Raw genomic sequence first — 20,719 nt, forward strand, 5'->3', positions numbered from 1 at the left:
TTTTCGTGTGTGTGTGTGTGTGTGATTTTTTTTTTTTTTTTTTTGCAAACCTCCACAGCGCTTAAGAACAAGTGACTGCGAGAAAGGAAAAAAATCCGAGTGAGCATCCATCCTCGTGCCTGTGGCCGCTCAATCCCTTCACTTTGGAAACCCACACTGGTGTCGAGCCCTTGAGACCCCCCCTCTCCCCCCTCCCAGGAAGCTATACTGGGTCATCTATGTCTTCTTCTGTTGCGACAGTCACCGGGACCAAGTCCTGCTTCCGGAGGGGGCTCTTAGCAACGCCCAGGAGCTCTTTGCTTTTCTCAGCGTTGCTCCACTGAGTTTTTAAGTGATCCGGCTTTTTGAGTTCGGGGCCGGTGGGCTCCGGCCGCGAGTCCACGGAGGCCGGCGTGGACTGACCGCTGTCCAGGAGGAGATCCGAGAGGCTGCTCAAGGAGCTGCCGTCCGACTGCTCGAAGGAGAAGTTGGGGATGGTGAGGTGCTCCCCGCGGCACGGGGGCTGGCCCCGACGCTCCGCTTTGGAGGCCGGCTCCCCGGGCTGGCTCTCCGCCAGCTCCAGGGACTCTCTGTAAGCCGGGAACTCGCAGGACGGGGTCCTTCGCCGCAGCATGCTGTTCTCGGAGGGTTTGGTGCGCGAGGCCGCCCCGCCGTCGTCCTCCATGGGAGGATCTATAGAAATGCAGGGCGGGCTCATCTTCTTCTTCCTCCGGGCTCCGTGGATGTACTCGGATTCCGTTTGGATGTGGGCAGGGGACCGCGGCTTTTCCTCGGCAGGGTCCTCAAAGCTGCAGTTCCCATCGCTGATGGAGGGGCAGATCTCGATGGAGTGCCGCCTTTGGTCATCTGCCCAGCTGGGCTTGTTGAGGAAGCCCTTGGTGTCGATGCTGTAAAACTTCTTCAAGTCCTTCTCCTTGCTGCTGCCCCCGGAGAGGCTGGATGTGCTGCAGTTCTTGAGGGGCACTGGAGACGGGACTGGGGAGATGAACGGCGAAGTCGAGCGGCTCCCAGCGTCCGAGTGCTCTCCTCCCCAGTCTTTGGCTGAGCTGTTGATGTGACGAACCTCCTCATCAGCCAGGTCGGAGGACTCCAACAGGCAGCCCTCGGTGCTGGGAGGGCTGGCGGCGGGGCTGGGAGGGCGGCTGGGAATGCCGTGCTGGCCACAGGGGTGCTTCCGCGCGAGTGGGCTGCGGTGCCGATGCGGGGAGGACGGCGGGGAGCGTGGGGGGGTGCCTGGGAGGGAGGCAGCCGTGGGATGGAGTGGGCTGGGGGTGAAGGTGCTCTGGGGCTGCTTTGCTGACGGTAGTGTCTCTCCAGGCTCTGCTTGCAGGCTGTCCTTGGAGTCCGGAGTGTGCCCGTCCACAGAGTCCGTTCGAATGGCCTCCTGGAAGGTGAGAAGAGACAGATGGGGCAAGAGTCTGAGGATCTGCCAGCCCAGAGGCACTTCCAGTGATGAAACATGGCACATGGCAGAAGGGTTGGTGGGTCTAATGCACCCTGTACCACCCCATCCCTGCCCCATCATGCCAGCCCCCATCAAACCATCCCTCTACAAGAGGTTGCAGTTTTGCTAGCAAGCAGACCCAGAGCCTACGTGTACAGGGCTTGTATCTGCTGGGTCTTTCCACATGGTCCTGGTTTTGCTCTAGCACCAAATCCTGAGTCAGTGCAACCTGTCTGAAGTGACGTGGTGTAGGGCTGACTGCAGGCTTCTCACAGCACTGCTAAAACAGAATTGGGCATCTTCTCTCTACACTTTAGCTATTCTTTCATAGAACAGTACATCCATGAAGATGGAAGCAGGTAAAAAGGGCTTTCTCCTGTGTGTCACTTGCTGAGACTGGAGTATATTAAAATTTATGACATCAGAAACGTTTTGTTCTCAGAAGGGGAACTCTACTCTCGGCTCCAAGAAAAGAAACCCAAGAGGGGCTGAAAATAAGGGAAGGATTCGGGTGACTATGAAGGAGTTTACCTCTGGAGGCTGTTGGCCTCTCACCTGTCTGCACAGCAGCTTGTTGAGAGTAGGAGATCGAGGTGCGATGTGGGAGGGAAGGATCTTCCAGCGGTGGCGGCTTTCATGGTTGGGAGAACGGACTGCCAGCTGGAGGGACTCCGTTGGGACTCTCAGAGAGGAACACGTTCCCACGGGCTGGGAGCGGATGGAGGTGATGGACCCTAGGAAACAGGGAGAGAACAGTCAGCACCACCACGGGTGCAGGAGCTGTGAAGGTCTGAGGCAGAATTGGTGCCTGTGGACGCCAGGAGGAGAGTAAACGCAGGAGGAGAAAGGAAAAGTCTGTCTAGTCTGGCTGAAATCCCAAGCCTCAGCATAAGCCTTGGGCAGTGCCAGGATTAAAACCCAAGTGTCCCTTGTCCTGTCTCCTGCTTTGAATAGTAGGCCATGTCTCACCACGGTTGGCTGAGAGGTTACAGATGGAGTCTCTGCAATCCAGCAGCATTGCAAGTGGCTCTGCCAGCTTTGGGATATCGCCTGTTACAAACTTTATGCTCATAGCCTCTATTTTCTGTTTCAAGTAACAGGAATCTTCTCTTGGAGCTGCTGTGACACTTGGGGTGGAGGGCGGCCACCACATCCACAGGGCAGCAAACGAAGGGCAGGAGGTGGGGCTGCAGTTGAAACCCCACCATTGCCGCGTTCCTGGTAGCAGTGGTTTGGGTGGATTCATAAAAGGATGCTGCCTGTTTGGAGAACATGGATGGGGGAAGTCTGGTGGCCGTGCCGGATCCCGTGAGTCAGGATGCCTGGGTTGTCTCTGCAGCGCTGCCAGGGACGGGCTCGCAGCCTTAAGGCTGCTGTGCCACGTGGAGGCAAGAGCAGCCCTGCTCAGCTCCCTCGGAGCCTCCAGAGCTTGGCTTACAGCTCCAACCTCCAGCCTTGTACCACCAGCGGGCACCCTGCCACCGACTTCTCCAGGAGGAGACACCACTGGCACACACAGGGCAGTTTTCCCATCCACTACAGCCCAAACACTGCCACCGCCGCCTGTCCACGAGGCAGACCTCGGCTGATCGTGGTTGAATCAGCAGCATGGAGATCGCTCCAAGTGCTTTGACAGTCCCTGCACTCATGCATCAGGCAGGAATCACTCCCTTCCTGAAGGCTCCCAGACCCCTGGCAGAGTCTAAAGGCATTCCCTCCTCCCCAGCCCCTTCGTGGTGCTGCTTTACTGCAGTTCTGCGTTGTTTGGAAGATCTTTTGCTTTTCTATTTTTTTTGGCTGCAGGATTTATTGTCCTCATTAGCTTGAAACCCAACGTCTGTTTCTCCATTGCTGCTCCCTGTTAAAAACACAGCCATCCATCACTTCAAGAGATCTCGCCCAGAGGTCAGGGAACTTGAACCTATGACAAAAGCCATCCAGAGAGATTGCAGTTGCATTTCAGAAAGAGATTTGTTGTTGGGAAGAAAGAAAAGTTAGTGTTTAATCATTTTTCTTGTGGAGCTTTTCTCCAGAACACCACAGAAAGCAGAGCGGTGAGCTTCCCCCCCTGCTTCTCCCTACTTCTTTTTTGGGCGCTCCTACAGCCAGAGTTCCAGACCGAGTCTGTGCCATTCATGTGCTAATCCAGGCTTTACAAAATGTTTTTTATGATGCAGAAAGACTTTGTCATAAAACCTGCCACAAACATGGTCATAAAATCAAAACCCTATGCTCTCCTCCCTGTCCTTAGTTGGAATTTCCTTGTGTTGGAAACTTTCCATCTATCTCTCGTATAGGAAACCAAAAACCCCTTTAAACTGCATACTCAGGAACACTGAATATCTCTGGATTTGTATAAGTTTTCTCTTGTTTTTCTAATAAATCAAGAAACTGCATCTAAGACCAAAATAACACAAGATCTGGTCATCTCACAATATTTCCACTGTGTAGTCACCGAAGTATTGGGAGAAGACCAGACATCCTTAACTGACATTGAGGCGGCCATGGAAGCACAAAAGCTGATGTGAGTCTCTATGTGCTCAGTTTTACTTGCATGTCACTTGCATGTGGCTTAAATCAGAGCTCAGAAGCAGCACAGCTCTGGGGGATGCTGGTTGGATGCTTCTACCAGACCAGGTAAAAAAGTAAGCCCCTGTCACATCCATTGCTCAAGAGCTCTTGGAGAGAAATTTGGGAAACTTGAGAAAATTCTTGGTCAGTTCTACCCACCTCTGCCAACATGGCAGCAGTTTTATACTGGTATAAATCCTGATTTACACTCACTACGGAGATGAAAACCATCCCCAGTAGTCCAGCCATGAAACTCAACCTCTGTTTTCTTTGCTTAGCAAAGAATTTGCAGGTGAAATAATAATAAATATAAAGTAGAGAACATTAACTGGTATCCAGAGAGTTTGAACAAATACAGAGTTACTTTACCCAAGGAAGTCAGAGCAGATCTTGCCAGCCCCACCAGGGTTTGCAAACCCACTACTCATCTGTCCAAGCAGTTCTTGTATTTCAAACAACGTTGCATCAAAGGAAATCAGGATGGTAAGTTCTTGGAAGCCACTCAAGAAGCACATGTGCTTTTAGGGAGGCTGATATTTTCTTTCTTATTGATTTCCCCTTCAAACCAACTCACACAACAAAAGAGATGGAGAGGCATTTTAGGGGAAATGTATCTGGATGCAGTTGGGTAAATGTATACTCAAAGGCTCTGTGCAGCTCACGATTCCCTGACTGTGGGGTCTCTCCACAAGATTCATTATAAGGCCAGGCTAGGGAGGCACTGGAGAGTGGTTTCTAATCTTTATGCTCCCAGAGAAACTCCTGCATCTCCGAGCTCAATGTACTGTGCTAAAAAGATACTGCTCTGAGACTGAAGACTGCCTGAAACAACAGCTGTAAAGGAGCTCTGTCAGGAAGTCATACCGACTCCAGCTTTTATTCATGTTGATTTTATTGATCCACAGTCATGATGTCAGGGCTGATCACTTCAGGAGAAACGTGCAGCTCGTACACATTTCCCAGCTAACAGCCTCTCCTCTACGCCTCCGACATCGCTTGGGAGCCCCACTTCTCCCCAGTCAAACATCTGAGCCACCAGCTTTCTCCTGAGAAAATGCAGTGACGTGATGAAAACACAAAATTGTGGGAAACGGCAGTCGTGCCGATGGTGTCGACTCCGAGCCAGCGAGCCCTGCCTCAGCCCGCGCCCTGCACGGGTTGCTGACTCCCCATCTAACCACACGGACCTGCTGCCCCACGGTTTTGGTCAGGAGGAGGAAGGGAAAACTCCACGAGCAGTACCTCTTTGGGATTTGCAGGGATATGCCTCCATCTCCACCTCGTGGAGGGGGAAAGGGGCTTTCGCTGGCATCACCGGCCGGAACATGTAGCTGTCGTTGGGCAAGGAGTGCATTCGGGAAACGGAGATCTTGCGGACTGTCAGCAGGTTGTGAGAGTCCTGTGGCCTCAGAGAGGCTGCGCCGCTCTGCAAAGCAAGGAGACAGGGAGAGGGGGTCATTCAGCATCTCGGTGAATTTACAGCCATCTCCTTCTCGTCTGCTTTCTGGTTTAAAACCCTGTGCAGATGTTCCTCTTGGCATCTTACAGAGAGTCTGCAGCCCTGGTGACTGCAACGGGATACCAAAGCTACGCCGTGCCAGCTGAGCAAAGAGCTCAAGTTGCGGCTGGAGTAAAATGAGGCACCAATGACCCATCACTAAGCCAACTCTTGGACACTGCAGAGAAAAAGTAAAGTCCAGGAAAACGGGGCCCACCCCTTAAAGACACGAGAAAGCCAGTGTTTCTCACTGTTCTGCTCGGATTCTCCCAGGGATGCTTTCAGTCCAACCTGGGTGGTGATGCCCTTCTCCTCAAAGCTACTCTGCGACAGATGGGCAAAATTGGCCAGTCCTCGGCCACGCTGACCAAGGGTACCAAGTGCTTCTGGAAATTCCTGTATTATCTCCCCAACACACACACACAGGCAAACATTTAAACATACACATTAACACCACTGCAAACCCTGCAGCCTCTGTCCTACACAACGGAGCATCTCGGGCACCCCAGAAGAAGACAGCCACATGGCAGGAGGCAGAGGGAAGGAGAAGACATCATGGCAGCACGTATGGGGGTGTGGAGCCTCTTCAGGGGTAAAAAAGGGACTTCTCTGTGTTTGCTATCACTGTGAAATGGGTCTGGCTGGAAGTGCCAGGACAGAACATGTCACAAACCTTAAACTTGACCCTGCATTGCTTCTCTGAGGCCCTCATCACTTCCGGCACCTTATAGCGAATTTATCCTGGGATCTTAGGAAGCTTTAGGGACTCAAATGATGTCCTTGTGGTGCTGATGGAGCAGCTGTGAGAGGTGGTGCCATGACTTGGTCAAGCACTAGGGGAGTGGGAGCCCTTGGAACAAGACCTGCAACCTGGCTCCCAGCCCCAAGGTTTTGGTTCTGGACACATTCCCTTCACAATTTACCGTGTTATCTAAAGTACGACTAATCGCTCTGGTTTTCCTTTAACGTCAGCCTCCCGGTGACTGATGGAAAACATTTTCCCAGCTGCACGTCTTAAATTAAATGTATTTTGTTTCGCTCTGCCGGGCTGTTTTCCCTCTCTGCTAGCAAAACCTGGGCCTGAGATCCCTCGCTGGATAGTTTGGAGGTCACCAAGGATCTGGTTATATCTGTTTTTTCCATACATTTCTGGCTTACGAATTTATTTCCTCAGATCCCTAAAGAGATACATCCCGAGGAGACAAATGACTCGATGCTTTTGCCCTGTTGAGCTTGGCTGAGAAGATGGGGGGGATCAGCAGCAGTTATCTACAGGCAGTTGGCCTCCAGCGCTGACTGCTGCCTTGCCCAGCAGCCCTCCGGGTGCCACGCGGGTCTCTCCTCCGATATATTAATGCAGCAGCAGCGTGGCTGTGCCAGTTGGCCTCTGGCCATTACAGCTAATAAGCCATCAGCATGGCAACACCTGAGCTGAAGGCAGGCAGGGGATTGTTAACACCTCGGTGCCACACGGAGAACAAAAGGTCTTGCTCCGCTTTCTCGTCGTCTAACAGAAGGATCACGGTTATTTGTCTATTAAATCTCAGTTCGTCTTTACAGGATCTTGTATTTGTTTTCTCTGGCTGGGAAAAATGAATAGAAATCCCCTCTTGACATAAGCAACTGCAATTTTTAAGGTTTCGGCTATTGAGACCCAATTGATTTAGGGACGTGGGCACATTTCAAATGGCTTCAAAGCCACTATAATAAGTACCTGAAATATGAAACATGGACAGGAGGCTTGTTGGCTCACACCCTGAGCTGCTCTCAACAGCTGGGAAGGTTTGCAGGCACACCACCGTGGGCACTGCTGATCCTCCTGTTTGGTGGGAAGTGCCTGATGCACTCGGGAGCCTGATCCCATGCCCTGGAAATCAATGTGGCTCCTTCAAAACCCATGAAAGCCCAACCTGGACCGGTGCTGCTGAGACTGAATATGGTGAACCCTGCCCACAGGCACCCTAAGGTCCCAGGCATCTGATAGAGATGTGCAAGGTGGGAGCCTTCTCACCACGGGACCCCTCTCAGGCTGAGTAGAAAGGCATTAAACTGACTGTAGAGGCTCATGGTGATGCAGCTCAGAGGCTCAGTTAAGCATCTGTAATCAGTGAGCACACCTCCTTCCTCTTCTGTCTGACAATCAATAGTCTGTCGGAGCTCGGATTTTGCTCTGCTGCAGAGGGAGCTCGAGAAGAAATAATCCTGCAAATCCTTCCACAGGACACGACCCTTGTGGGTGATTAAAGGACCAGAAGATATCCTGTAAGGAAAGGTGACTGGCAGGATACTCTGGAAGAGGGAACACTGTAATTTCTTGGAGGCCTAGAGCCAAGAGCCTGCAAACAAGCCGCGGGCAACATTCCCAGAGGAAGGGCTCCTCCTGATCCCTCTCCGAAGGCGTGCGTCTCCAGCACTGCCAGCAAGCTCGGCCATTTCCCGCAGCTTCTGCGGCGGGGAAGGCAGAGGGACAGCAAGGGCAGGAGGCAACTCCCAGCCCGTGCCAGCCAACGCTGGCATCCCTGCACAGCCCAACGCCACTGGCATCCAGGGTTGTGCTGTCGTTCCCCACAGAGATAACGAACTCTCGGCTCTGCCAGCAGAAACCAGGACCCCTTGCAGTTGCATTTATGAAGTTCCAAATTTCGCCTGTCCCCGATCCTCCCTGCGATCTCCCTTTGAGCCTCTGCAGCTTCCAGGTGGCCAAACTAACGGACACCCTGCAGAGCTAGGAAGGAGAACTTCCTTGAGGATTACACCTTCACATCACTCATCTTGCACAGGCGAAACCGCTTGGTCATCAAGAGCTTAATTTGAGCCCAGAATTTGCTTGGAGACACTGTGAGATACCTGCCACTAGAAGGTGCCTTGATAGTCATGATAGAGATCAGGTAATAAAGGGCAAAATGGCTCAAGTCTAAAGCAGATTAACTCTGGGTGGCCACTGAAGTTCTCTGATGACAGCGAGTGTGCTCCCCACTGCGGCACGTGTGCCTGCATCGCTGACCGTGGCTTGCCTGTTCTCGTGCCCACCGGAGGGCACGTGGAGCTCAGCCACGCCGAGGGCTCCGTGCTGCAGCAGCGCAAACCGTGCCATGTCTGTGTGTGATGTCACCTGGGCACCGGCTCGTGGTGCCATCGGGAGGGACCAAGAGGGGGTTACAGCCCTTCTGGTCTGCTGGGTGATCACCTCAGCGTGTCTTCTGAATCCACAGCTCCGGTGCTTGCTGAAAGCCTGATGTATTGATCTACTTACGCCTTTGTTTCCTCAATACTGTACCACAAATGCAGTACCAGTAAGAAGACCAAACTGGGCTGTGTTTTCTTCACAAAGGACTCTGCCTGCCTCCATCTCTCGATATATCGTTTGAAGACAGACTGCTCACACATCGCATCGCGCATCAAGTGCGAGACTTTTTTTTAGCTAAAGAAAGTATTTCCTTCGTGTCCCACACGAGGCTGCTGGCAGCCGGTGGCACACGTTCTTTGCCCAGCCCCTGCAGATGCAACGGCAGCACAAAGGACAGAGGATGGAAACGACTGTTGTGGCCGGGAAGCGACAGGTTTAGGACAACTTGGACACCACTGCCAGCTGCACAGCACCAAAGCACAACGCCACAACGCAGAAGCAACGGCGCGACGGCATTCACCTCAGCCTCGTGGCCTGGGGTTTTGTGGGAAGGTGTCAGGACATGGTGGGAAACAGAGCAGAAGGACGGGATTTCCATCACAGGAGCCTCTGCCCCCTCCAGCGTGTCTGAGTCTGGGATGGCTAAAGACACATTCTCACAGCTCAGCGCCTCCTTCAAATCGGGGAGATAAAAAGCATCAGTAGCAGAGCAAGGCTGGGTCAGAACGCTCCAACACGTTTGCCCCGGGCCATTTCCTACTCTTCCTCTTCCCAGGAAGGAAGAGAAAAGGCAATGCAGGCTGCAAAAACTGTCACAAACGGCAAGAAAACACAGAGCATCTTGCAACACCTTCCAGGGTGCCGGTGCCACCGTCAGTGGCAGGATCACTCATACAGAGCTCTACCTATTTAACCTCTTCCATGCAGCATGGAGCTGCCAGCCATCCCCGTCTGCCCAGAACAGCCGGGGGGTCTGAGCTGTGGGTGAGGGCATCACCACGACCAGCCCCACTGCGGCACCTCTGCCTGCCTGGCAGCTCTTCACCTGCATTCGAGCAATCTCGTCTGCTGGGGGAAACCTGTGCCCAGCTCCCTGCTCACGCTCTTCTCCCTCTGAGGAGCATCACCTCTCACCGCGAGGTTTCTGGAGCTACAAGGAGGCTCTGCATGGCTCCTGAGCTGATTGGGAGGTACTGGAAGATGAGGATGAAGTCAGTTTGCAGTCACAGCCTATGTGAAAGGATGTGTCCCCTCTTCCTCCAGTGAGAACAGCGACCTGAGTGTTTACAGTGCATTTTCCTGCGGAAATGTCTATTAGGAACTACATTCAAATATCAAATTCCCCATGGCTGTGTAACTAAATTTCTTTTTACCTGACTTAATAGAGTCTGATGGATTTTACAAAAACCTAATTTAATATAATTTAATCTCAAATCCCCCACTGATTTAGCGGTAGCTTTATTTGCGATCACAGTGACAAAGCAATTTTGTCTTCGCTCTTAATGATATGCGGCTGACATGGGATGAGACAATTATCTCATGCCCCTCCTTTCCCCCCTGACTTCCGATTGCCCTATTTTTCTAGAGGACTAAGAGAAACCAGAGAGCAGGCAGTGTCTGGAAAATCAACCCAGGAACCTCCAGGTTCTTGCTGAGGAGCTCTGACAATTCCCAGGGCCCGAGTCAGCCGTGCCCTAAGCAGAGCACGAGCCGGTGGGAAGCTGCATGCTTACACCAGCGCCAGACATGCCCTCCTGAGCTGCACGCTACGATTTGCTTGAGGATCCTCTGGAAATCCCAAGGTGGGATTAAAAAGAATCTGAGCAGTATTTCTGTGTCTATGTGGAAGGAATTTATGCCACCCTTTGCTGTACGTGTCAGGGTCGATAGTGGCAGCATTCCCAGGGCTTTATGAGATTGCTTCCTGGTGCTGCTGCCCATGCTAAAAATGACAAGGACCAATGTATTGGCTGGGAGAATGGGACAAGGACCTGTGGCTATTATGCTTCTGAACTTAAAATTCACTACCTTTGAATGAACTGGAAATGGCAAGAGATAGACTTTCAACCCTCCCCTAGAACAACGGGCAGGACAGCGCTAGCCCTGGATAGTGTGTTTCAAGCAGCCTTCCACCTCAGGGAGCCCTCCTGAGATGACTCAAGATGTGGAGGTGGTGATGACATCTCTGCCATAGGGAGCCCTGGGAAAGCTGCTTTCCTCCCACGCGGCCTTGTCTCCTGCCTCTTTGGCTCTGTGTCACTTGGGATCTACTGCCTGATGATCAGACAGCAGTGACTGGTGAGAACCGTCCCCTCCCTACCCTGAGCACAAGAAGAACAGACAATTTGTGTGAACTATTACCAGGGCTTGGTGCTTCACCTGCACCGCTGACTCTGACTTCATGGTCTCCTGACTTCTGTAGGGTGTCCTGCCCTCCGGGGCCACTGCACCTCCCCTGCTCCCACTGGTGGCCGAGCTGGTTGCTCCTCTGGACATCTCCAACTCTATCTCAGCATCCATCTCAGCATCCTCCTTGGCCTCCTTGTTGCTCTCCTCCAAGTGCTTCATCAGCACTGCCACCACCACGTTGACTAGGACGAACTGTGCGATGAGGACGAAGGTGACGAAGTAGACAGGAGAGATCACAGGCAGGTAACTGAGGCAGTGCTTGTCTTCTCGAGTGCATTCCCGGAGAGTGTCCTGCAACAGAGGAGGAGAGGTGAGGAATTAGTAAGGGCTGGGGCTCTGCCTGGGCTCCAAATACAGAAACATGAAAGATAATCTGCCGAGAACTGAAAAGCATATAATTACACATCCCAGACACAATAGCTTGTAGGTACAACAAAATGGATAGGGGAAAATACAAACACCACAAATTACACCAACTACAAAGAGAGGGATTGTGTTACATCCCAAAGCCACAGGGCACAGAGTACATGGTTACTCCTCTCAGCTACAAGAACTGGCATAATTTTCCTGAAGTATTATGTATGTGTTAAAAAGAATGAAGTTTCAGGTTGGGCAAGACTTAGAACAAATTATCCCTTGAAAATACACTTGGCTTTTAAATGGGAAAGTTTCATTTCGATGTTTTAAAAGGAATTTTTATTTGTTTTCACGTAAGAGTTGCCTAAATTTGTTTGAATCTGTATCTACAAATCTACAGATAGATGTAGATCTGTATCTACAGAGAGAAGAAAGTACCCAAACAGAGATCGCACACACCTTCATGATACCATTCCAGTTGTCCCCCGTTGACACCCTGAAGAGGGTGAGAAAGGCCATGCCAAAGTTGGTGAAAGTCGCGTGCCGGCTCAGACCTTCACAAGGATTTTCTTCGCTACAGTCTGCAAGAGAGAGAAGCAGAAGCACATCAGTGAAGCCACGTTTGCCAGAGCAGCCCCCCAAACCTGGCGGTGAGACCCTGAGATGTGTCACACCGGTACATGGCAGCAGGGACGACTGCTAAGCAGTGATCTCATGGTGGCCTGCAACTGCTGAAGGGCAGCTGCAGAGATCGTGGAGCCAAAACTCTTCTCAGTGGGGGCTATAATGGACAGCAACACGTCGGGGATTAGGAAGTCCAGGTTGGACATCAATAAGCTGTTTTCATCTGGAGGGCCCAACAGCCCTGAGACAGGTCACCAGAGAGGTTTTTATTGGAAGTTTTCCAGATTTGGCTAGATGAAGCCACAGCTACTCGGAGCTAATGATGGGACTTCAGGTGGGAGGCTGGGTGGGGGCCTCCAGAGGCCTCTTCCACCAACATTTCTGTGATTCTCGTGATTTTACCCCAACAGGCAGAGCCAACACAAAGAGATCTAAAAGGAGGTGAAAACAAGCAGACCTGCTGGGCTGTCTCAACACACACTGCTCTACATTATCCTTTGTCTGTTATCCTCTTGATCATGTCCTTGTCTTGATTATTTTTTACAGAGTACATCTACCATGAGGGATATTTCACTGAGATAAAGTGGAGCAATTTGACATTTTTCCCCTGAGAATTAATATACTAATGAATGTAAATTGAACATATGAAATATCCCTCTTCCCGTAAAGACCAGGCTCATGAAATATTCATCAGGGCAGGCAGCAGTGTCTCTTGCTAGGGCATTTCACTATTAGGTATTTATTTCAGAGGCAAACAGGAAGGAAAACTGAAAAAGGAAAAAAAAACCCACAAATGACCAGTCTTAGGAGAGTGAGCGATGGTTCTTGTGGCTGACATGGACCAGCAGTGATCGGGAAAAAGAAGTGAAAGTATTTCCCAGTTAAATCGGGATGAGAGATGGTGTGCTGACTGCCTGCAGTTTGCCCTGGACAAGATCAGGGCTTTCCCAGTCTCTGACCAAGTGCTGTGGCCACCTGGGGGCTGGCGTTGGCAAGGGGTGTGCGTGGAAACACAAAAAGGAGTCAGAGCAGCAGAAGGTGCCTCTGTGAATAAGACATTTTTCACCTTTGTGGCTGAAGAAATACACACCCATATATCTAGATATGTAATATAAACCCCACAGTATTTCATCTGAGGTGGATGCAGAACTATTTTTTCCCCAGAATTTGTTGAAGACTGAAAAATAATTTGTCTTTGGTTGAAAGAAATATTCTGCTTTCAGGCATTTGTAATCCGAGCAGAGGGCTGGACTCGTAAAGGGGATTAATGATGGCCATAAAATCGCCGCGGAGGAAGGGCCCTTCTGGTGCTCTTGAAGCCCTAATTGGGATGCAAACACTGAGAAGGCAGACACGTCTCCTTCGAGCAGCATGTTTGAAGGCAGTGACTGCCTTGGCCTGGCTGAGCTGGGCAAGGCAGGGCTATAGTGTTTTCTCTCTGACTCCACCTGATTTTCTTTTTAGTGGTGGACACATTCGTGGTCAGCTATGTGGTATCCTCAAACCAAAGGAACAAATGATGCTGGACAATCAGGAACTAGTGGATGCTTCCTGATTTACGTAGAAAGGGGAAGATGATGCTGAGAAGAACAACGGACAGACAAGGCTTGGGCAGCGGGAAGAGCAATGTCAGCCAAGTGCAGAAAACTAATGGAGTGTGGTGGAAGCTCCAAGGAGGGACATGTTTATGGTGGCATCTCTCCAGCACGAATCTGACTACCATCCAGCTTTGCAGACTCATGTTCTGTCTTAAGTAGCAAACTTCCATCTTTGTGAACATATCCATGCTGGACAATTCTATTTAAACAGTAAATAGTTCCTCTACAGCCAAGGGTGGTGTTGGACAAATCTCTAAATGTGTGTGTGCGCACATTAGACAGGTTCTGTATTACGTCCTCGTGTGTCATCTGTGACCCTGAGATCAAAAGAAAACTTTAATCTTCAGACCATGAGCTGTGAAGCTAAGGAAGGCCTGGGAATGAGGGAGAAGAAAGGAAACAGCTAGGTACTAAATAAACATCAACCGGATGAAATAAATTGTGTCAGGCACATTACTCACCTAGCTTGCCAAACAATTCCACTCCCAGGGCAGCATAGATAAAAAACAGGAGCATAAAAAGTAGGCCAAGGTTCCCTACCTACACAAGGAGAAAGCAGAACAAGGGTCAGGCAAGTTGAGGTCATGAATTAAATTGCTCCGTAACATTTTAAACACAAGCAAAAGAGGGACTGGTGGCCAGAGGCTAATCGTCATCTCCCCTGGCTTCCAACACCCTGGTCCTCTTTCATGGCTCTGCTTTAACAGACCCCGAGAAGTCTCCCATGTTGGGGAAGGAGCAGATGCTCCCACGTGCAAAGCAGCCTCTGTGGCTGGTGCCTCTCCATCGCCCTTCCACTCACCCGGGGCGCTGCCTCCAGCTGTAATTTGGCCCACCCGTAGCTGCAGCCTCAGCAGCACTTGGCACTGCACCCCTGTGCACTGGCAGTTCAAGCGACCTGGCACTCGGGTTTGAGTTTTAAGGGCCTTTCCCTTCAGTTTGCCAGGTTTGAGACTGAGCACGAAGGCTGAGGGTTTCAAGACAGTGACATTAACAAGATGCATCTCAAGCCACAAAGAGAAACTGCCTGGTTTTCCAAGGTTTCTCTGGCCTGGAGGGCTTTCAGAAAAGGAGCATATGCTCCAGGAAGATGTAAAGCTCTCCTAGCCTTGCCATTTTACAACAACAACTACCTGAGTTTTAGCTTTCAGTGTCTCAAAAGAAAAGCTTTATTCCATATACCAACACTTAGATGCAGGCACCTTGCAGTTCAAACACCGCGTGGTGTCCTGCCATTAGGTATCAACGTGCTCTGCAAGGTGGCCCAAGGGGATGGTAATGGAAGTGCAATGATGCTAAAGGGAACTCAAAGGTTCTTAATAACAATGGCATTAGTTATCTGCCCTGGCGTCAATCACTACGTGGGGTCGAAGCCTTTAAAACACCTCAAAGAGCAGATTTTTTGTGATTCAGGCAGAGAACGTGACGGGCAGAGTAACCTGACCAGCTGACCACCTGCATTTTACCTGCAGCTAACTGGTCACATTTACCTTTCCTGCCACTTTTAAATGCCTTACGTGTATCGGCTTGTAACAGAGGCAGAGCAACTGAGTCCTCCAATTAGACATGGTGTCAACAAAAATGAACTAGGTGGTGATTCAAGTACTCAGGCTGAGAGACTCATCCAAGATCTCCAAGGTATCTTCTAGTGAATCCTACAGTTTGTGAGAGCTTTCTTCTCTGAGGCAGCACAGCCAGTGTTGCTGGGTATTTTGACCATGCTGCTTGATTTCCTTAGAAAGGTTGTCAGTGTGATACCTGTTATCACAAAATTACCACAGCTATCACTTTTGAAGTGGTCGTTGGTTTTCTTTTTTTTTTTTGTATTAAAGAAATGGGAATAGTCAAATCACCCAGTGGAGACTGTAATTGCTATAAAGTCTAAACTGGCAACCACACATAGAGCTTTGCAATTCCACTAACATTATTATCATACTCCAGGGAATAATAGAGATAATACAGCGATGTGGATGGCTGGTCTGGATTATTTCATTTGCCTGTACTGTCTTCTGGAATAGTGTTTCCTAACCCATGTCTGCCGGACCACTGATGGTTTGTAAGACATTAGAAGGCAGTCTGCAAAATGACTGCAAATTAGAAAACATGAGAAAACAGGCACATGTGTAAATACATACACACACACACACTGCCAGGGAGGCAAACGAGCAAATAATTAGAGGGAAGCAAAATAAAAATGAGAAACAAGTTTTCTAGGTTGAGCGTATATTAAAGCCTGATGTGGTAGCACTGCAAAAGAGGGTCCTGGATTTTTTTCAAAGAAGCCTATAAGCTGAATATTTTACTGCTATTTTAATGCCTATTAAATCAGCCTGCAAACTCTGGGCATTGATGAAACGCCAAAGAATTCAGACTAACATCAAAGTTATTACCAGGTTATCTGTCAAAACTATTATCTATCCCTCGACATGCAAAGCATGTTATGAGCTGACATTCACTCACAAACAATTTGCCTGCTCTCTAGTGTGCATTTGTAAAAGATTCTGTATTCAAGATCGTGACTAATTACATTACTGAGCCAATGTGTCTCTTACAAGTCCTTCAAAGTGCAGCTTTCACTCCTGGGTTTGCTGTCTAGGCTCAAGGCATCACAGGCACACTCTAAAAACGCTGAGGCACATTTGCTAACGTGGTGTTTGCTGGTGTCTAAGGTTGCATCTGCTTTTGGCTGAGAACAGACACATGAGCAGCTCCAAAGCTCAGCTGATGCACAGGATCTCTTGGGAAGTGGCTGAATGTCTGACTCCGATTTGGAAACATGGCCATTGGAAAGAGAGGTGTGTGAGACAGCAGCAAGTGAAAGATCCTGGGATGGGCGGTGGGATCACCTTTGCTGTTGAACTCCATCCCACCCTGTAGCTAGACATTCAGAGCTGCTCCTCATGTGTACAAGAACAACCTGCTGCCCTGACCACCCCCTCCAGATACAGCATCTACATGGATAGGTGCAGGCAGTTGGTTGCTCCCTGAGGTTGGAGAGGGCAGCCCACAAACACCTGATGCTCAAGTGAATGTGGCCGAACAAAATGGCTCACCTCTTGCCTAGGTGCCTCAGCAAAACTGCTTGGTCTATTTGTGTAGCTTCTGGCTGTCCTGAATCCGTCAGTGACAGATTTAATATTTTGTCAGTGCTAGCCCATGGCTCTCCGGTATGTGTCCCTCAGGAAAGGAACGGAAGGTCATCTTCAGCCCATGGCTCTCACCACGGGCTGAGCACAGAGAAGGACCCAAGGCATGTTCTCAGAGATGGGCTGAGGTGGAGGCAGCGAGGCCAGACAGCGGCTGCTGAGGAGCAGAGAAGGCAGACTGTATGTGTGTCTGTGACCTTGAGTGAGTCACTCCTCTCCCGTAACTCAACGTACCCATTCGTAATACCCTTGTGGATAGGTAATTAATGTCTCCAAAGCACTTTGAGATCTACTGAGACCAGACAAGAAAAAGATTGTGCATGAATCATGTTGCTGGGAGGAATGAGATGGGGCAGGAGCACATCCAGGCACTTTTCTCCAGCAGCCAAAGGCTGAGATGACTGTGCTTGACTCTCCATCAGGGACAGAGATCCAGCTCTGGTCAGGAGCCTCAGCTCTGGCAGCCGGTCACCAAAGCAGTCTCTGAGAAGTGGTTCTGCTCTAGCAGCACTGAACAAGTCAGTCCATGCTCTGCTTATCCATCAGACTCCCCCTATCTTGGGCTGGTGCCTTTGGCTGGGCAGAGAAAACTACAGATAACCCCTCTCTCTGGCAGCCAGGGACTATCCATCATTTGCTGTGGCTCCAGTGTTGAGGGGAGGCTGTGGCCTGTAGGGAGTGAAGCAGAGATGAGGAACATCTTGGAGATGTTCTTGGTGCCCTAAAGTACCTCAGAGAAGCCACAAGAGAAGATGGAAACACTGGTGAATATCTGTGATTCCTCCTGGACCCTCACTTTCTGGCATCCTGGCTGTCATGTACATGGCAAAAGTGTCCGAATGCCTGGGACAGAGGGATGCTGTGGGGAGAGAGACACAATCCTCCCATCCTGCCTGGAGGAGCAGGGAGGCCCTGTGCGAGGAGTTACCACTCTTCACCATAGTGCATCCCAGCTGGATCTGTGATCTACCATTGCAAAAACCCTGGAATAACCCTGCTTGGTGGCGAGGAAAGCAACCCTTCTCCCCACACACCCAGCAAAACCCTTCTCCCACTGGCCCTGCGTGGCCTGGGGAGGCTGTCTCCGCTTTAGCTCTTGCAGACATCACTGCTGGTAGTTTTTTGCTTCCCCCTAAGTGATACTGCAGTACCTAAGCACCACTGCATGTCCCATCAGAGTTCAACCTCTGACCTATGCCACTAAGTAAAAAGCACATATCTGCAGGCCCTGGGATGCAAAGCAACTGTGCCAGATTGTGTTAGTTTGATATGCAAACGCGTGGCACTGATCATGTACAACAGGACTTTGGCCACCTCGGCGCTATCACTTCTCTGTTCAGTCAGCTGTGTGATCCTACCCAAATCCCTCTAGATCCTGCTGGCCTCCACTGGGAAAGGCATTAATGAAATACATGTCTTCTGCTGCCCCACTCCTGCAATGGCTGGATGAAGCACACTACAGTTCCTCTTCCTGCTCTGACCTCAGTTATTTCTGCCCCACCGGTCCACACCTTGGCATTTCAGCTGTCCATGCAGGCAATGCACACAGCTCCCTGGCATGCCTGTCAAGAGCAATTTCTCATAAAACTAAGCCCCTGCCAATCCTTTCCAAGGACATGAGTCCTCCTCGTCTTCCTTCCAGCACTCTCCAGCCAAAGCAATAAGCTTGGCAGCAGCAAATACAGACTAATTTATGCACTAGACCCAAGAGAAAATGGACACATTCGTCTGCTCAGAAAACAGAGGCCATCTGTGTGAATTCCAGGACTAGTGGAAAGGGCCAGACAGACAACCTTGGAGGCTAAAGCCATCTCATTGGTGCAAACACGGGGCCACCAGCTGAACTGGAAGCTCATTAGCTTCCCTTTCTGTGTACCCACTCAGCCCGACGGAGACCAGCGCTAACAGCAAAACGGTGTTTCTTTACCGAATGATTTCTGCTTCACTACTCAAATCTCTCAGGTGTCTCTGCACTTCCTTCCAGTGTGCAGCACAGCACCCACAAACCTATCTTCCAGAATCTGTCTCATCTGCAATGCTTGCTGGAAAATATTTCTATTCTTGTTCGCTGAGCTTCACAATCACCGTGGGTTTTCAGTGTCTGGCAAAAGCAGGCTATTCTTTATATCCCATAACTGCTGTTACACAAAGCCAGAAAACCTCTTCAAGAGTTGAAGTTGAGATAAGCACAGGAATTACAGCATTACGAAAAGTTAAACTCCTGGACACGAGCAAACTACAGACTCTGTCCTTCAGGGCACTGATAGAACGAGGAGTTCTTCACTTTTTTCTTGGCACAGAGTCCATCTGGGGGGAGTTCCAAGCTTTGAAGACAAAGAGGAGGTATATTGTCCAGTTCTGTATTTAATTAATGTGCTGTCCGCAGACCAAGTGAGAAAGAAGAAGGAAAAAGGACCCAGATCTTTTGATAGGAAAGTTCCACATTTTACTGTTGTTGGCCCTGCAGAGCCAGGATAGCAACTGGACTGAATTCCACTTTGTCCTCTCCACCGGGAAGAACACTGGCAGCTTAGCATGGATTGCAGGTTTTCTTACTGGCAATCGATACTAGCAGTGCTGTGCAGCCTCACCCGGGCTGCTCAGTTCGATGGATTCACTTAGACAATGAGTGTTTTAACCCAGCCAAATGCCAGGTTACAAATCCGAGAGTGAAGTGCAGGCCGTGCTACAGAAAGGGTGCACTGTACTTTGGAAAGCAGGGGATGTGAAGAGGATGAAAGGATTACCATCAAACAGGAGTCTCACAGAGCAGACATCGCTTACAAAACCGATGCAGCCACCAGATGTATAAGCAAGGGAATATTCAGCTGAAGCATAAGAATGGTATAATTCATTATATGGCCATAATGGAGCCACAGCTCATAAAGGAGAGGCAAACGCTTGAAATAGGTCTTGAAAACCTGCTTCATACTGAGAGATTAAAGGACTTCAATGTTCTTCTGTTTGCCAGACTGCAAGAGATTATTTTATCTCTTATTGCTCTGAAAAGGAGAAGTCCAAGAAGAATAAAAGCAAAATTACATCCAATGAAAAAACAAACTTTGCTAATTCAGACTAAAAGCACCAGATTTTTTTTTAGCAGAAAGAGTAAACATCTACTGGAAGAATGTATTTCATCAAAGAGGATGGCTGATTTCCTAACACTTTGCATCCTTAAAACAAGAGTAGGTGGCTTTTAAAAGACGTGCTGAAGTTCAGCGCAGAGCTGTGCGGTCTGTGTCTCGCCAGGAGCAGCCCTCTGCGATCACGGGGGAGTGCTGGGTCTGTGAAAGGCAGCACCGAACCAGCTTACCAGGACTGGTGATGTCTAAGTGATGAGGTCGGTGCTGGTCACACTACCCCAGCTCTTTTTAGCTGCTCAGCTTAAAGCAGTGGATCTATTTCAAGTTTACGCCAGCGTCGCTGATTTTAGCACTTCATACTTCGGAGTCCACGGCAGATTTTGTTCATTCTCCAAACGGGTGTGCCAGGAGGGTACACTTTCATGCCAGGAGGGTACACCTTCAGAGCTGAGGCTGGCAGTGCCTTTCTAGGTGACCAAGGCCCCAGTACTCGTTCAACCTGTTGATCAACCAGCTGTGAAACTGGAAAACTTGGATTCCTGTTTGAAAAGGAGATAACTGTGACAAGACTGCATGGTAGTGGGTAAAAGAGCCAGCACTGCACAAGCACAGATGGCCTATGGCAGGAACGTGATGATCGATTCACAATATCCCAAACATTTGCTGGGATTAAGAGGGCATGGAGGTGGTGGGCAAAGAAGGCACCATTTTGAGATCTTTCCCTGACCATTCTTTCTGCGTCTCTTGCCTCTCTTCGTTTGTTCTCCTCTGCTCCATCTCATTTTCTTCAGAGACATGGTGGAGGAGAAGATCTCTGAACTGGTAGACATGAGGTTACCAGACAACGAGGATGCAGTAGGGT

General features: G+C 50.0%; 1 protein-coding gene across 4 annotated transcripts in view; it reads right to left on the minus strand.

The window, feature by feature from the left end:
- Positions 1–202: 202 nt before the first annotated feature.
- CACNA1H (calcium voltage-gated channel subunit alpha1 H) overlaps positions 203–20,719 on the minus strand; it is a 249,580-nt gene continuing 229,063 nt past the window's right edge. The window contains exons 29-35 of one of the 4 annotated variants that reach the window (XM_086622220.1): positions 14,090–14,168; positions 11,866–11,987; positions 11,002–11,340; positions 5,258–5,441; positions 2,000–2,178; positions 554–1,384; positions 203–502 (exon numbers count right to left, since the gene is read on the minus strand). In XM_086622220.1, coding sequence (XP_086478346.1) covers positions 203–502; positions 554–1,384; positions 2,000–2,178; positions 5,258–5,441; positions 11,002–11,340; positions 11,866–11,987; positions 14,090–14,168 — 2,034 coding nt within the window. Of the gene's footprint in view, positions 1,385–1,999; positions 2,179–5,257; positions 5,442–9,160; positions 9,314–11,001; positions 11,341–11,865; positions 11,988–14,089; positions 14,169–20,719 lie in introns of all 4 variants that reach the window. The other 3 variants (XM_086622219.1, XM_086622221.1, XM_086622222.1) reach the window with 3 other exon arrangements.

Source organism: Tauraco erythrolophus, chromosome 17 (assembly GCF_009769465.1).
Source record: "Tauraco erythrolophus isolate bTauEry1 chromosome 17, bTauEry1.pri, whole genome shotgun sequence".
NCBI classification, from domain to species: Eukaryota; Metazoa; Chordata; class Aves; order Musophagiformes; family Musophagidae; genus Tauraco; species Tauraco erythrolophus.